A 17,388-nucleotide genomic window follows, 5' to 3' on the forward strand; every position below is an offset into this window, starting at 1 on the left:
TAAGGCCCTTCTTCATCTCTTGTTAGTCTTTATTTTAAAATCTAGATTGTCTGATATAAGTATGGCTACTCCAGCTTTCTTTTGGTGACCATTAGCATGATAGACAGTTCTCCACCCCTTCCTTTCAATCTGAAGGTGACTTTAGGTCTAAATTGGGTCTCTTTTAAATAGCATATAGACAGATCTTGTTTTATTATCCATTCTGTTACCCTATGTCTTTTGATTGGAGCATTTAGATCAATGACATTTACAGTGAGTACTGAAAGATATGAATTTATTGTCATTGTGTTGCCTGTAGAGTTGGAGTTTCTGGTGGTGTTCTCTGGTCCTTTCTAGTCCTTGTTACTTTTGGTCTTTTCTGTTTTGTTTTGTCTTTTCTCCTCTCAGAGAGTCCCCCTTAAAATTTCTTGCAGGGCTTGTTTAGTGGCTTGGGCCTGTCCCAACCCTCTTGGGGAGGGTCTTGCTGAGCAAGGCGGGATGCTGGCTTGCCCCCAGGAACATTCCTGCAATAACGCTGCTGTAGAGGCTCAGAGTTTGTGGCTGGATGTGGGCTTGCCCCAGAATAAGTTCTTGTGATTGTGTAGTGGCAGCATTTCAGGGATTATGGTAAATCACAACACACAACCCGTGTCAAGTTTCACTGCACCCTGGCGTTTTTGTTCTAATACCAACAATTGTGTTCTCCAGGGTCTGCTGGGATCTTTGCCTGTGGGGAGGCCATAGGGCCCATGGGCCCCTTGGACCTCACTGCAAACTCCTGGGGATTTGCCTTTTCCACCAGATACCTGCCAGGTATTGGGCTGTGGATTTTCTGATGCTCTGCCCTGTTTACAGAGTCCTAACGATATTGAAACTCTCTCCTTTCTCCCTTTTGTTCAGGCATTTGTGGGTGCTTCCACTCTTTCTCTCCAGCTACATTTGTGGGGGAGAGTGCTTTTCCTGTACTCTCCCCCCTTCTCTGTCCTCCTTCTGCAAATACCACTCCCTACCCTCTGTGGCTTCTCTCTCCCCCAGTTCACCTTTCTGCACTGCATACCTGCCAAGTTCTGTGGCTCAGGTTATGCAGATTGTTGTGTTAATCCTCAGATCAATTTTCTATGAGCGCAATATGGTTTGATGCTGATCTAGCTGCATTTCAGGGATGAGAGAAGCAGAGAACTTCTATGCTGCTCTGCCATCTTATTCCTCCACCCCCCAGCCCATTGATGATTTTTAAAAATTGAGTACATGCCAGGGCATAATGAACGTGAATAAAGTTTATAAAATATAATAACATAAAGCATATTTGTATTTCTTCATTATAATTCACTGAAACTAGAACTTCTAAGAAAAAAAAAAACCTCTCCAAATAACTGTCAAGCCAATAAAAGCCCCAAAATGTGATGATAAACCCTTTAGAACTGCACTGTTCCATATGAGAACCACTAGTCACATGTGGTTATTTACATCTAAATTAACTAAAAGTAAAATTAAAAATTCAGCTCCTTAATCACACTAGCCACATATTAGTCTTTAACCATATCTTAGTCACTCCATAGTCACATGGAGCTAGTGGCTGCCATATTGGACAATGTAGATATTTCTGTGCCTTTCATCATCATAGAAAAGCTTTTAGAAAACAGAATTTATGATAATTAATGGGGACCAAATAGTTAATATTTAACAGACATAGCTCTCACAAGAATATAAAATGCTAACATCTCAGGCTAAAAATGTAACAAAGGCATGAACTAATAATTCACAAGAAGAAATTACTAACCGAAATAAGCATATGAAAAATATTAAACGTAATCCAAATAACAAATCATTTGGCAATTATCCAATTAGTAGTGATAAAATTATAACACACTTTATGCTAATTAGAGTGTGGTAAAACTCATAAACGGATGAAAGCAAACAAAAACTTCTAACAAAATCATTCCAGAAGCCTTCCCCCCCCCCCCCCACAAATCACTCTAGAAAGCCTCACTCTAGGAGCAATGGGTCTGAAATCTGGCTCTACCTTGGAACCACTCTGAGGACTTAAAAAAATACAATGCCTAAGTTTTCATGCCCATAAATTCTTATTTAACTGACTTGAGACGGAGCCTGGGCATGAGAGTTCTTCAAGCTATGGAGAGTAAGCAGACCATGGTGTAGACTGTGTTGAGAACCATTAGTCTAGAGATATAACTTCAGGGTCTTGGATCTTGGATATAATAAAAACCTCACCTGAATGTGAGCCACTTCTGCCCACTGTTTGGCTTCCCGTTATGAGCTGCACCAGGGAGCCTGTCCATGGAGTCCCTAATATACCCACGTGGTGGGAGCTCATCAGGGAAAGACTGTGTGAATGTCAAGGCAGAGGGGGCTGAGACAGTCCTCTGGCCCCAGAATGACACAAAGGAGAAGCTGTTTTATTACGTGCTTTCATGAAAACAACAAAGTTATATTAAAAAAAAAAAGAAGACTGACATACCTGGAATAGCCAGAATGAAGGGACGCTGCAGCAGCTACAGGCGCGGGCCCTGAAGAGCAGCCAACACCCAAGGCTTTCATATTAATGCAGATGCCTCCTCCCATGTCTTGAAATCCTGTAACCTCTGGAAGTGGGATGCAAGCCCAGGTTAAAAAAAAAAAAAAAGCAAGAGAGGAGAAATGGGAGTGATTGACATTGTCCTGATCTGACGGAGAATTAAAATAAAGCTTCTTTCACCTTGGATTTGAGCTTAAAGTGAAGAGTTTATGTTCTGAGATTTTCTTAGTCACTACACATTCATTATCTAGTTTACTCATCACAAGAATCCCCAACAGGTGCTCCTGCTTTAATCCTGGTTTTATAGATGATAATGCTTTGATTCAGATAGAAAATAATTTACATTTTTAACACTTTTTGCTTTATATATTTTGATGTTATATGATTCAGTTCATAAGGGCTCATGACTGTTATATCTTAGTAATGGGATGCACCTGGTTTAATGTAAAAAGTGTTTTATGTATCATTTAATGATTTTTATCCTGGCTTCTTACTTTGATTATAATATTATATATTCTGCTTGTTTTTTTAATTTGTGGGATGTTACTTTTGATGCTTCTATAAACATTTCTTTTATGTACCACTAATTTTTTTATAGTCAGCAGGAGATGCAGAAAGGGAAGGAGGAGCGAAAGGAGGGGACAAAACCCTATCACTGTAGGTTTTTATTTTTAGCATCTCATTAGGAGTAGAAAAACTAAAAGGAAAATAAATGGTTTGAATAGTATAATTGGTATCATTAAATTAATACAGCTCATTTTTTGTGCCCTACAAAGAAAACTCTCTTTTCTCTACTCCTTCATGGTAAAATGCATAATAAATCAAGAATTAAATGAGACATTTTTTTCCCCAAAGAAGTTTATCTGCCAAAAATCTATAGCAAATCTCATAGTTAAGAGTGAAACTTTAGAAATATATATTTTTTGAAATCAGAAATAAGATTAGAATGCTCATCATCACTTTCTTCTATTCAACATTGTATTGGAGATCCTCTCCAGTGCAGTTTTTGAGAAGAAAAAAAGAAAAACAATAAAAAGAGAACAATAATAGGAATAGAAAGAAAAGGAAAGAAATGTCATTCCTGATGATGATATCTGGATGGAAATCCTGAAATATCTACAAGTGTACTGTTAGACTAAATACCCATGATTTCTATGTACCAGTCACAGAAAATATAATCAAAGGATATTACAATAACCAGGAAAAAAGAGGGTACCTAGGAATAAATCTCAACCTCACTAAAGATAAATGTGTCCTTTACACAGAAAATGATACAACTTAAAGAAATTAAAAACCTACACAAATGGATCATATTTATAGTTAGAGATACCCAATATCACAGAGAAGACAAGCCTCCTCAAAGTTATGAATTAAATGTAATTCTAATCAACTCCAAGCCAGGGCATTTGCAGAGTTTGAAAACCAAATTCTAAAATTACTTGGAAAAGCAAAATGCAAAGAACAACCAAGATCATTTTTAAGAATATGGAAGTATTCTTATTGTTCTACCATGCTGTAAGCCTTATTACAAATATATAGTAAATATAAGAGTAAGTTAGAGCAGAGAGCCCAGAAAGAGACCCCAGCACTTATGAAAACAATATATGAAAGAAATGGCTTAACAGATTAAAGAGAAAAAGGGATGGGACACCTGAGGGGAAAGATTCAATCCTACCTCATATCATACACAAAAATCCATTCCATGGAAAGTATAGACCTAAATTGGGAATGCAAAATTAAAACAAAAAGAATTTAGAATATCTAGGAGATTATAGTTATGACTATGGGATTGGGAGGGAATCCATAAGACATAAAAATTAAAAGTGCATGCCATAAAGAAAAACACTGACAAATTCAGACATATTAAAGAAACTTTTATTCATTAAGACAGTATTTTAAAAATGAAAAGAGAAGACACAGACTTGGAAAAGGCACCTGTTATACACACAGTTAACAAAGAATGAATAACCAGAATTCTGAAATAAACAAATCTTGCAAATTGATAAGAAAAATATAGTAATCCAATTTAAAACAGACAAAATATAAATAGGCAATTCACAGAAGAGGAGCTATAAGGGGCCACTAAACTTAAAAAAATGTTCAACTTCATTAGTAATTGGAGGAATTCAAATTAAATGCAAAATGAACTTATATCATCAGCCATTGGATTAGCAATAAAAAAGCTGTAAATTCCACTTAACTAGGGCGGATGCAGGAAAATAGGAACTCTCTTAGATGTTGGTGAAGGTATATTAGAGTAACCAACATGGGAATATCTGGTAAAGATATTCATGCCATCACACAGGAACTCAACTCCTAGACAAGAATGTTTTTAGCTGCATCCTTTGTTATAGGAAGAAAAAAAAAAAAAAGTAAAGGAAGCAAATTTAGCATCAATAGGGAAATGGATAAGCTGGTATAGTCTTACAGTGGGATATTACATAACAGTAAAAAAAAAAAAAACTAAAACAACACAATCTACATGGATTAATCCCACATATATAATGTTGAGTAAAGTTAACTGTTGAATAGAACAGTATAATATGAAGTGTAAAATCTTGGTGAACAGAAGTATATATTTTTCAGGATAGATACATATGTAAAAAGTCCTCATCGAGTTGAGGAAGGCCTCCTCTATTTCTAGATTTTTATGAGAAGGTGCTGGACATCATGAAATTCGATTTTTCTCATTTAGCTTCTTATTACAGTGGATTCCATTGGTGGCTTTCAACTGCTCAACCAAGGTTGCATTCTTGGGATAAGCCCCACTGGGTCATGGTATAGAATTCTTTTTATGAATTCAGAATTTTATTTGCTAATATTGTGTTAAGGATTTTTGCATCTATATTCATGAATATTAGTCTGTAGTTTCCTTTCTTCATACTGCCTGTCTAATTTGGTATCAGGGTAATATCAGCCTCATTAGTTGGAACCCTTCCTTTCTCTTCCCTTTTCTGGAAGAGACTGCATAGAATTGGTCTGAATTCTTCTATAGATATTTGGTGGAATTCTCCAATGAAACCATCTGGGCCTGGAGATTTCTTTTTCAAAGTTTAATTATAATTCCTCAATTCAGATTAATTCTTCAATTTACTTAATGTGCTTATAGGGTTATTCAAATAATCTATCCCCTAGTGCGTGAGCTATAGTTGGAGGAATTGGTCTGTTTCATTTGTCAAATTTATGTTCGTGGAGTTGTTTGTAGTATTCTCTTATTATCCTTCTGATGTCTGCAAAGTCTGTGGTTTCATCCTATTTTACTTCCAAAATTGGCAATTTGTTTTTGCCAGTTTGACAAGAGTGGGGCAGTCAATTTTATTAATCTTTTCAAAGAACCACCTTTTTATTTTACTAATTTTTCTCTATTGTTTTTCTGTTTTCATTCTCAGTGATTTCTGCTCTTATTTCCCCTGCTTACTTTGGGTTTATTTTGCTCTTTTTCTAGATTCTTGAGGTAGGATCTTTTTGGAATTATAATTCTTCCTCTTTTCTAACATATGCATTCATCATCATCAATTTCCCTTTCAGCACTTTCTTGGCTGCATCCTGCGCATTGTGATATGGTGTATTTTCATTTAGCTTGATGCACTTTTAAATTTCCTTGAAAAGTCTCATAGATGCATGGGCTATAACGGAGTTTGTTTAGTCCCAGATGTTGGAGATTTTTCTGTTTTCTATGAATCCTCATGCACAGAGAATTCAGAGAAGAGATGATGTATCAATCCAGAGACGTGTTTCAGTGTTTTAAGAACCAGGATAATCTTACTCGAATGTATCAGCTGAATATCAGCCTTATCTACAAGTACCCAGTGGTTTTTTTTTTTTTTCCTGTAAACAGTAGGTAGTAAAACTATACAGATGATGAAAATTGTTTAGAAGTATGTCTAAAGAACAACATAATCAGAGTCAGAAAAGGGTGAACTGAAAGACATATATGATAGTTCTTATTCCTTCACATTGCTAAAGCAAGTTAAGAACCATGAACCATGAAAAAAACATTAATTAATTCCCTTTGAGAGATGCAGTCAATATCCTGTTGGTCACAAGTTAAATGGAAGTTAAATGGAACTCTACAACCCTTTCATAATCAGAAGAACAAAATATTCAATCCCCTAGAGTATACAATGTGTTCTAAATGGACACATTGAAATTTCAAAAACAGAATCCCAGTTGGATATATCCAAAAATCACTAGGTACACAGCAATGCAGAGATCTTGGGAGATTTTGCCATCTGATATTTCAGAGCAGGAAGCAGCTGGAGAAATCATTAATAGCTATGAGAAAAAAACTGAAATTACATTTCTAAAAGCTAGGAATAAATAATTTACATTAACAAAAAGACACTATTCAGAGAATCACAAAAGAAATTGACTGAGAGAATTAAGAACATTCTTTTGTAGGTAGTTGGTTGAGTAGGAAACAGGATCCATGGCCAGGTAAGACACAGGGACTGGATATGATCAGAACAAGTTTTATATGTTAAGATCAAATGTCAACCACTGGTCCACTTGCGGCCCTGAGGGATTGGAGGGAGGATGACTTTGGTGTTGAGACCTGGTTGACTGACACCTGAGATCGTGTGTCTTCTGTGTTGGGCAGATACTTTTTCATATGGAAATGACTCTTTATGTAGACCTGTAAAACATTAAGAAAAAAAAGACAGCACATATAGTTAACCTCTTGGCACATCAGACAAAGGAAAATCAACATTGCAACGTTATAAGCACCAGAATACTGTTTAGAATTAATTCATAACAAACCCTAGGGAACAAATGATATCCAAATAATAAAAATAAGAGATGAGTTCTAACATATAGCCTGTGCATGGCTGGACGAGCCTTTGGTTGTGTAGACTTGCCCGATGATCAGAAGGGTGCAAAAGCAAGTAATTCCTGTGCTACTCTTCTCTCCTGCTCATACCCTCTGTAACAGTACCTGGCATCATATTCTTTTACAGTCACACCTAACCCGACATAGCACAGAAACACAGTCCTTCCCCGTAAAACCTTCATCTACTGTGCTTTAAGGTCAGTCTGTTCACCAAGGAAAAAGACACCATGGATGCACCACGGAGCTAGGTTCTACTGGAGGCTGTGGGAAGCAAGAGGAGTTTGGAAGATAGAGACGGAAGGTAGAGCATGGTGGCCAGAGAAAGTTGAATTTTCACTGGGGAGAAGCAGCATAGTGGGGATTGACAAAGTGAGGCAGAGCATTCTACAGAGTGAGGGAAATGGCTTGATCTGTATCAAAAGATCAGGAAGACTATCTCTTGGGCATATGGAAGCAATCCAAATCATTCAAGGGAAATGGGCCTTTTAAAGGTATGTTCAGAGCAAGAATGGCATGCCCCTGAGATCACATTATGTTGGCAGAGGACAAAAAAAAAAAAAAAAAAAAGGAAACTCCCCTCTTGTTTGCTGCTGCTGCTTCTTCCCCATGCATTCTCCGCTCTCCACCTAACATGGAGATATTTTTTTTTAAGTTGGGAAGGGTAACAAAAACATCTTAAGAGAAGAAAGGCCCTGAAGAAGAAAGAAGACAGTGGAAGCCTTCTTTCTAAATCAGTTCACATTCCACACGCAGGTAAGCTATATTCCTCGGTGCAACATTTGGTCCCATAAGTGCTTTTGGAGTGTTTGGCCTTAGAGAATGCACAGACAGTGAGGAATGTACTGGAGATAAATAAGATTGCCATTTTTTAAATGGGAACAAGGATTTAAAAACCAGTACACTTGACTTTAAACCTCAAGCAAATTCAAGTTTATGAAAGAAATGGTTGGTGCATTTGGAAAATACCGGAGTGAGTGTTAAGTGTTAGAAGGGATTTGGAAAGGGGCCACCTGGGTGGCTCAGTCGGTTGAGTGGCCGACTTCGGCTCAGGTCATGATCTCACAGTTTGTGAGTTTGAGCCCCGCATCAGGCTCTGTGTTGATAGCCTGGGGCCTGCTTCCGATTCTGTGTCTCCCTCTCTCTCTGCTCCACCTCTGCTTGTACTCTGTCTCTCAAAAATGAATAAACATTAACAAAAATTTTTTAAAAGAAGGGATTTGGAAAGAAATATTATTTCAAATTAACTTAATTTCCCTTTTATTTGGGGAGGGGTGAAGAAATTTATAGCCCATAGGCCAAATCTGGTCTGTTTTAGTAAATAAAGTTATTGGAACCCAGCCCATGACCATCGGTTTGCATACTATCTATGGCTGCTCTCACACCACAACAGGAGGGTTGAGTATTTGCAGAAGGGTCTGACCCTTTACAGAAAACTTGCCGACCTCTGAGTGAGACAACACCACTGAGACAGTCTGTCTTAATTTCTGCAAGGCATATATCGGAGTTTCTCGCATAGACGCACTAGAGAGATGTGAGTAGGAGTCACATGCCAAGTCGACTCTCCCTGGAATTGAGTCTCCAGAGACTTGTCACAGGCCACTGCCCTTGGCCAAGTCCTGGATCCTATTGTTGTCAGTGACTATGACAAAGGCGTAGATAGCAAGCTTGCTGGTTTTAGAGAAACCCATAAAGTAATAAATATGCAAGATGAATCAATACCTAAAATGATCGAATTAGACAAAAATGTGGGGCTGAGACCAAAATTATAAAAAAGATGAAAATAAAAGCTGCATCCATGTAAGAAAAAAATGAAGTGTGTATATATTATACGATGGAAACCTAGTGTGGCAGTTTGCATGGAAAAGATAGAAGAGCCTAAGTGACTCAGAACCAGTCGTGTGATGTGTTGCTAAGAAAACCACCCCAGAGGCATTGGCAAGATGGCAGACTGGGGAGCTCCAGGCCCTTGTTCCCCTCGACACGAACACTAACCAACCAGATGAACTGAAACAACTTGGTAGGAGCTCTGGAAATCAATGGAAGAGCCATACGTAGCAAGCAAGTGAATGCCCAATAAAGAAAAGGCCACATTAAAAGCAGAAAGGGGGCACTTAGGTGGCTTATCCAGTTAAGTGTCTGACTCTTGCTTTCAGCTCAGGTCATGATCTCAAGTTTTGTGAGATTCTGCCCGGAGCTGGGTTCCATGTTAATACCACAGAGCCTGCTTGGGACTCTTTCTCTCTCTCTTTCTCTTTGCCATCCCCTACCTACCCCCGAAACCAACACACCAGTAGTGAATTTCAAGGTTTTTGTTTCTAATTTTTTTTAATGTTTATTTATTTTTGAGAGAGAGAGAGAGGCAGAGTGCAAGCAAGGTAGGGACAGAGGGAGAATTGGAAGCAGGCTCCAGGCCCTGAGCTGTCCACACAGAGCCCAACGTGGGACCCAAACTCAAGAACCGTAGGATCATGACCTGAGCCAAAGCTGGATGCTCAACCTACTGAGCCACCCAGGCCCCCATGTTTGTTTGTTTTTAATTCACCTTTGCCCCACCCTCCTCCCATAAACCAGAGAGAGGAGAGAGAGGAGAGCAATGTTCTGACCTATCTGGGTCACCAAACTCAGGTTTCAGATGGCCAAAATTGGCACAGCTGGGATCTCACACAGGTGACACTGCAGGAAGCGGTGGGCGTGGCTAGTGAAAACGCACAAGGTGGAAGGGGGCGGGGGAGACAGATCCACATGCAGCTGGGCCAAGAAATTACTAACTGAAGAATATAATAGAACATAAGGCCCCAAGAAGAAGTTGGGGTGAGACTATTAGGGAAATTAAGACTTTAAACAGTACCTGTGTAGACTGGAGAACTGGAAAAAAGCACACACAGTGGTCCAGGAAAAATACATGCCCAGAAAAGGACTGGAAAGACCGTGGGCCCAGAACACGCCCCGCTAGTTAGTGAAGGTCTTCTCCTGTCCCAGTACTATCTGCAGACCTGGAGAGAAGGCTGTGTTTTCAAATGCCCACTTTTCAACAACAAATCACGTGGCACATAAAGAGGAAAGCATGGCCCTTTCAAAGGAACAAAAGAAATCTCCAGAAACCATCCCTGTAGAAAATGACCACAATCTTCTGCCTATGTGCATCCAAAGTCATAATCATAATACCTGGAACCTGGTGCTTTACTTCTTTCTCACATCACAGTCAGAGGGCTCTCTTCTGGGCTCAGGCGGACCTTCGCCACCTACCCCAGGCTGCACAGGGGGCTCCTTGCCAGCTCGCAGGACCTCCAGAATCCCCGGAAATACTCACCGCTCTATCCGCTGCTCACAGAGCCCCCGCTTCTATCCCAACACTGGTCACTCTCTCCCTTTTTCACATCACCTCTAGCCCTTCGGTCTCCTCACACTGTTCAAGGTCTTTACTCCAGTTATTCATGAACACTGCTGCTATGCCCACAGACAAGAACCCCATCTTGTTGGTGCCTGGAGAACAGGGGCATAGAGGGGGTGACATGGGTAGGCCCCCCGAGCCTTTAAATCTAAAACCATCAGGATTCTGCCAGGCTCCCAGAGCAGGGGATGGGCCAGCAACTTGAAACCTTTTCCTCCACCTTCACTGAAGGAGGCCTAAGTCATCAAAGACCTGCTGCAGAGAGCATGGGCCCCTTGACCCCAGAAGGTCCTTGTGGGCAGTGTATTCTAAGCCCATTCTAAGTCACCTAAGTAAGTGACCTTGGGCATATTCCCGACCTTTCTGAACTTTGTTTCTCATCTCTACCAATGGGAGGCAAAAAACCCCACCCCACCTCAGAGGAGAGATTCTGACTTAAAACACTCATTAAATTTAAAAAATCAGCAAATAGTGGGAAATAGATACAATCATAACATTAACACTTATATGAGAACCATATGTAAAACGACTCCTACCTTTTAGGGTCCGAGCTACCTCACTTTCACTTATTCCTGATCCTACGTGTGAATAAATGCTGCCCTCTGGAGGCTGAAAGGATATTTCTTCGGACCATCGATAGGCATGAAATAGCGTAGAATAATAGGTCTTGATAATGTGGGATCCCTTGCCACTGAAAAATGAAAAGCAAACGATACCTTTGAGATGCAAAACTACTAAGGGCCACACAATCTATGCCTATGACTTCACTGGGTTACCTTTATCGAGTCATTTCAGTTGTTGGTGCACATCTCTGTTGAGCTCAAGTTTTCTGCAGTATCTGCAGCAAGAGCCAGATAGCAGCGGACCTATGAAATACGGTATTAGCATAAACCTCTCCTACAGCTTACAAAACATAACTGAACACCTATTAAGAGCAAGGCATCGTGATGGGTGCTGGAGTCTACAGAAGAGTAAGGCACAGATACTAATTCCTAGGACTTTGGAATCAAGTGCAATTTGTTATATGACAGTTCCTGCTCTTTCAAGGATAGAGGAAATGAAAGTATATTAGGGGGCCTGATCTGGATCACACAACGGGCACCCCCAATGCTAGTTTTGGGGGGCTGTGATTTTGCCCTTTCCAGGATAAAGTTGGGGTGGGATTGGGGTGTCCGATGTTCCTGTATTTGGGCCAGTGCACGTCCTGCCACCAGGTTACCCCCCACTTTGGGGTTCACGTGCTCTTGGCTTCCTCCCAGGGGAGACAGGTCCACGGACGGGAGGAGGCAGAGCACTGGGACATAGCTGGGCTTTGCTGCTGTGTTCCCACCAAGATTAAACAGTCTACCTGAATTTTTTAATTTATTCATTCATTAATGAGCTTGTCTCCTGTCATTTGTAAACCGCCCTTTCCTCATCGATCTTTGGAGGATCTATCTTCCTATCTGCCATATCAATTTGCATGAATTCTTTATTGATTGAATGTTAACTCTTTGGTTATATTTTAAAGAGTTTGCTGTTTTCCTTTCACATTTGTTTTGGACCTAGAGAAACTTGAAATGTTCAGACAGTCAAAATGTACTCATCTTTTCCTCGGTCACTTTTTCTCTGATTTATCCAAAAACATTTCATTGACGTTTTAAGCAACTTATTACAGCTGACCCTTGAACAACATGAGGGTTAAAGGTGCTGACCCTCGGTGTAGTCAAAAATCCACGTATAACTTTTAACTCCACAAAAACTTAAATACTCACAGCTTACTGTTGACTGGAAACCTTACTGATAACACAAACAGTTGATGAACACATATTTTATTTGTTATATGTATTATAAACTGCATTCTTACTCTTCCAATAAAGGAACCTAGAGTAAAGGTTATTAAGAAAATCATGGGGCTCCTGGGTGGCTCAGTCAGTTAAGCGTCTGACTCTGGTTCAGGTCATGATCTCACAGGTCTGTGAATTCGAGTTCATTAGGCTCTGTGCTGACAGGTCAGAGCCTGGAGCCTGCTTCAAGTTCTGTGTCTCCCTCTGTCTCTGCCTCTCCCCTGTTCATGCTCTCTTTCTCTTTCAATAACAGTTAAACATAAACATTTATGTTTAACAATCCAAGCCCTACCTCTCCCAATACCACTTTTACTCTTCTGAGAGTCAACCATTTCTAACCATGTCTGTTTTTAGATATTCTGACAGTAATCTTATGACCAAATAGTATATTACTGACCTTTATTGACTTAACAGTTTCAAACTTATCTTTAGCAGATATGGATTTCTGCTATGATCAGAAAGGATTCAGCTCACTTAATAACACTTCCCCTATTTTCCCCCTCAAATAGCTCTACCACTATTTTCAGTTCCTCCATCTGTCAGAACTAGATCTCCATGTATTGAATTTAAAATCTCCATTTCTCATTCCAACAACAACAGATGATGCATACTGACTTTCCATCCTTACCTCCTCAATGGTCATTTGAACTCTACATTTCACTGCCAATGTTAATGAGATTAAGTTTTGTATTCATAATTTTGTCTTTTTATGATTTAGCCAAAGAACAATTTAAAATGTTGAGGGGTGCCCGGGTGGCTCAGTTGGTTAAGCTTCAGACTCTTGATTTCAGCCCAGGTCATGAGTTCATGTGGGTCTGAGCTTTGTGTTGATCTCCATGCTGAAAGCATGGAGCATGCTTGGGATTCTCTCTCTCTGCCTCTGCCTCTCCCCTGCTCACACTCTCTCTCTCTCTCTCTCTCTCTCTCTCTCTCTCAAAATAAAATAAACTTTAAAAAAACTAAAAAATAAATAATGTAAAATGTTGAAAACTAATAGGTAATTATTTACTGCAGGGCCTGGTAGTAGTTGGCCATGATTATGCTTCCTTTTCTCCAGTTCCAACGTGATAACTACTCTCTTAGCACAGAAGTACATTTCTAGGATCAAATGTCAAATTCAGGTTGACCTCCACTTGTTCATACTTCACATTTAACTTAAGTTCATATCTGGCAGTAGCAAAGGCTGATGCAAATTGGATCTATTCAGGACAAAGCTTGTCATTTAATGAGGGTATCTCTGTCTACCAGGATGAGATTATGATGGTAGCAGAGATGAAAAGGGTAGAAGCAAGTTTTAATGAAGTGTCTCCAGGGGTTCAAGGCCCTATTACCAGGAAGCGCAGTCCAATTAGCCGTCTGGGGCTGTCCTTGACCCAGGAGGAAATGTAGTGGGTGATGTAAGGCATACTGAGGGACACGTCCAATATGAGGACACTCATGCTGTCTGTGTTATGTTTGAATGGCAAGCAGAGGCTGTAGTACTTGCGTGGTAGTCCATGGCTGGAATCTAAAATCAGCTCCCACCCTGGGCATGGGCACGTGCCTTCTGCTCTACCTGTCACTTGCAGCTAGGGCTAGATGGCCCCAACATCCCCAGGCATAGTCAGTCCAGGATGGAGCAATATACCCGCAGCTAGGGTTCTGCTTAGAAGGGTTGAGTACTTGTTATCAACAGATAGAAAAGTTGAACTCCTTGTTTGAAGGAGCCAGGGGATGGGGGGTGCCTTCTTATCAGCTTGGACTGAGTTCTTGGGTTTGTCTTTTTTTGTTAGACAACAGTTTTTGGAATCCCTTCACAGAATACTAGCCCCACTTTGGGCAGAACACCCATGCTCCTACAAGACTTTGTTTTCCAATCTCTTGTTCCCACGTAAGGTAACTGAGCTTATCTAAGACATACTCCCTAAAGAATTGAGACCAATACTGGCAACTTTTGGATTTCCCAGTGACTGAACAGCTCTTTCTTCTTACAGTGGGCAAATGCCATTACTAACCCTATTTGGGAGCTTCTCTCTAGAAGCATACTAGACTGAGTATTGTTCCGTTAAATACAATGTTAGACGCATTTATGTTTTATAGGCTAGATCTTCTCTTCCAAACTATAGAAGCATAGAGGTATTCTTCCTTCTTTTAGGAAAAAAAACCACAATAATTCTTAGATCTTATGGCCAAATCTCTAAAGTGACACAAATGTAGTATGTTGAAGGAAGCATGGAAAGAAAATAGCAAGAAACCCGTCACATGGATTTTTAATACATATTAGTTTGTTAGGGCTGCTGTAACAAGGCACCATGACCTAAGTGGCTGAAATGTATGGTCTCACAGTCCTGGAGTCTAAAAGTCCGAGATCAAGGTGTCAGCAGGGCTGGTTCCTTCTGAGGGCTGTGACGGAGAATCTGCTCTAGGCCTTTCTTTTAGCTTCTGGTGGTTTCCTGGCAATCTGGTATTCCTGGGCTTCTACATCACCCCAAACACTCTTCCTATGTATGTTTCTGTATCCAAATTTCTCCTTTTTATGTGGATATATTGCATTAGGGGTCTACCTTACTCCAGCATGATCTTAACTAATTACATCTTCAATAACCATATTTCCAAATAAGGTCACATTCTGAGGGGGTTAGGACTCCAACAGGTGACTTTGGTGAGAGACGGGGCATGATTCGACTGATAACACGTTTTGGTCTCTTACTTTTGAAAAAGAGTATGTGTGCACTTAAAACACACACCAGGGGCACCTGGGTGGCTCAGTCGGTTAAGCGTCTGACTCTTGATCTCAGCTCTGGTCTTGACCTCAGGGTTGAGAGTTCAAGCCCCACATTGGACTCCACACTGGGCTCCATGTTGGGCATGAAGCCTACTTAAGCACGTGCGTGCACACGTACAGACACACACACACACACACACACACACCAAAAAAGGGAGGATTACAGAGCAAGTTCTGTCTCTCAACAATTACCTTTCCTTTGTAGCAAAGAAAGTATTAAATGAAAATGTTTCGAAAGACAGATGTAAAAGAAGAGGTGGAGTTAAAAGACATGTCCATTACCACAAGTGAAGGTTCAGACTCAAGAGTAGGCCTGACCCACACTTTTCACCGTGGAGACGGATGATGTATAAGCCCAGTGCTGCTTGTTAAGCATTCTTTTTCTCTCTGTCATGGTCTGAATGTGTCCATCCCCTCCCTTCAATTCATATATTGAAATCCTAATGTCAATATGATGATATTGGGGTGGGACGTGTGGGAGCTTATGAGGAATAGGGTCAGAGCCCGTATAAGAAGAGACACAAGAGCTCTTGCTTCCTCGCTCTGCTCTCCACCGTGTAAAGATGAGGCAAGATGGTGGCCATCTACGAACCAGGAAGAGGACACTCACCAGAACGTGACCATGCTGGACCCCGATCTCACACTGCTTAGCACCCAGAACTGTGAGAAATAATTGTTGTTCAAGCTACCCAGTCTACAGTAATTTGTGATAGCAGCCCGAACTAAGACCTTCTCTTTCTCACTGGATTCTCATCAACCTAGTGTACTAAAAATTCAGAGCTTGAATAAATCCTCAAAGATCCACAGCTTCAACACTGTCAAAGAAAGTTAATTTTCTAATCATAATACTAGGTCCCTAGTATCCAGTGAAATGTATAGGCTTGGAGGAACCATTTAGAAGGGATGGTTATTTTTCATCATCAAGCTTATGAAAGGATATCCAAATGTTACAACAATAGAAGTCAGAAATAAAGGAAAGCATCACTCATTCTTTAAACTGTCAATTCTTATCATGACACGTGCCCTTATAAAATATCCTTTGGTGTGCCACGTTTTTAAAACAACTTTTCAAAGTTATATTAATACTTCAAAATTGGTTAAATGTTCACCATTGAAAATATGGGAGAAGAACAAAGAAAATAAAAATTGGTCATAATCTCTCATCACCAGAAGATACTATTTGGATGTATTTTCAGTATTTTTTCCCCTATACATACACATGAATATTTTTAAGCCTAATTATGTTGGATATACATATGCATCTCAACTTCAACCTTATTATATTATAGGCATTGATTTGTATTTAACTCCTTAGAGCTTAACTAACATTTGTTTTAACATGTAATGTGAGAAACTTAATTGTATCTAATGGGCCAATTTTTTCCACTTATGAAATATTTCATCAAATCATCATGGATTCTTAATAGTCTTTTTAGGTTATAAAAATAAAATATATATCCTGTGCACACAATTTAGAAGTTATAGAAAAAGGATAAAGACGAAAATAAAAATTACTGCTAACCCTAGAGAAATATCCACTGTTAATATTTTAGTGCACTTCTTTCCCATCACATTTCTTATCTATTACATTGCCGTGTATTCAGACACTCCAGAGCGACTGCCAAATCCACCCACCCTGTCTGAAGAGTTCTCTGCTTAGTTCTCTGTCCTTGGTTGGTCTGGGCTGGCCACAGATAATCAGATAAGGGATGGGTGCTCGATATAGGTGCAAGCAATCTGTAGATCAGCTTGCTTCCTTCAGACCTCTGTAGATCAGCTTGTTTTCTACAGATCTCTATTCAAGAGCGACACTCCTACCAGGTGGTCATTGACCCAACCTTTGACCCAAACTTTGCTTGGGAAGTTTGGACTTAAGACTGATGGAGAGATGACCAATTGTAGAAGTAGACACAGCTGAAGCAGCAACAGAATGTAACAGAATGCTTGCTAAGGCCAAGCATTAGATTCAGTGGGGGAGTGTCTGCTGTGGTCTATATGTGTCTTCAACTTAACATATACTCAGCTTTTGAACCACACTTTGATGTATTAAGTACTGGAACC

The 17,388-nt window shown here is 40.0% G+C and overlaps 1 protein-coding gene across 1 annotated transcript in view; it reads right to left on the reverse strand.

The window, feature by feature from the left end:
- Positions 1 to 6,981: 6,981 nt before the first annotated feature.
- Positions 6,982 to 17,388, reverse strand: part of LRGUK (leucine rich repeats and guanylate kinase domain containing) — a 107,373-nt gene continuing 96,966 nt past the window's right edge. The window contains exons 19-20 of the mRNA XM_077770720.1: positions 11,274 to 11,428; positions 6,982 to 7,151 (exon numbers count right to left, since the gene is read on the reverse strand). Of these exons, the coding sequence (XP_077626846.1) occupies positions 7,009 to 7,151; positions 11,274 to 11,428 (298 nt within the window). The 3' untranslated portion in view covers positions 6,982 to 7,008. The remainder of the gene's footprint in view (positions 7,152 to 11,273; positions 11,429 to 17,388) is intronic.

Source organism: Crocuta crocuta, unplaced genomic scaffold, assembly GCF_008692635.1.
Source record: "Crocuta crocuta isolate KB4526 unplaced genomic scaffold, BGI_CrCroc_1.0 scaffold266, whole genome shotgun sequence".
NCBI lineage: Eukaryota > Metazoa > Chordata > Mammalia > Carnivora > Hyaenidae > Crocuta > Crocuta crocuta.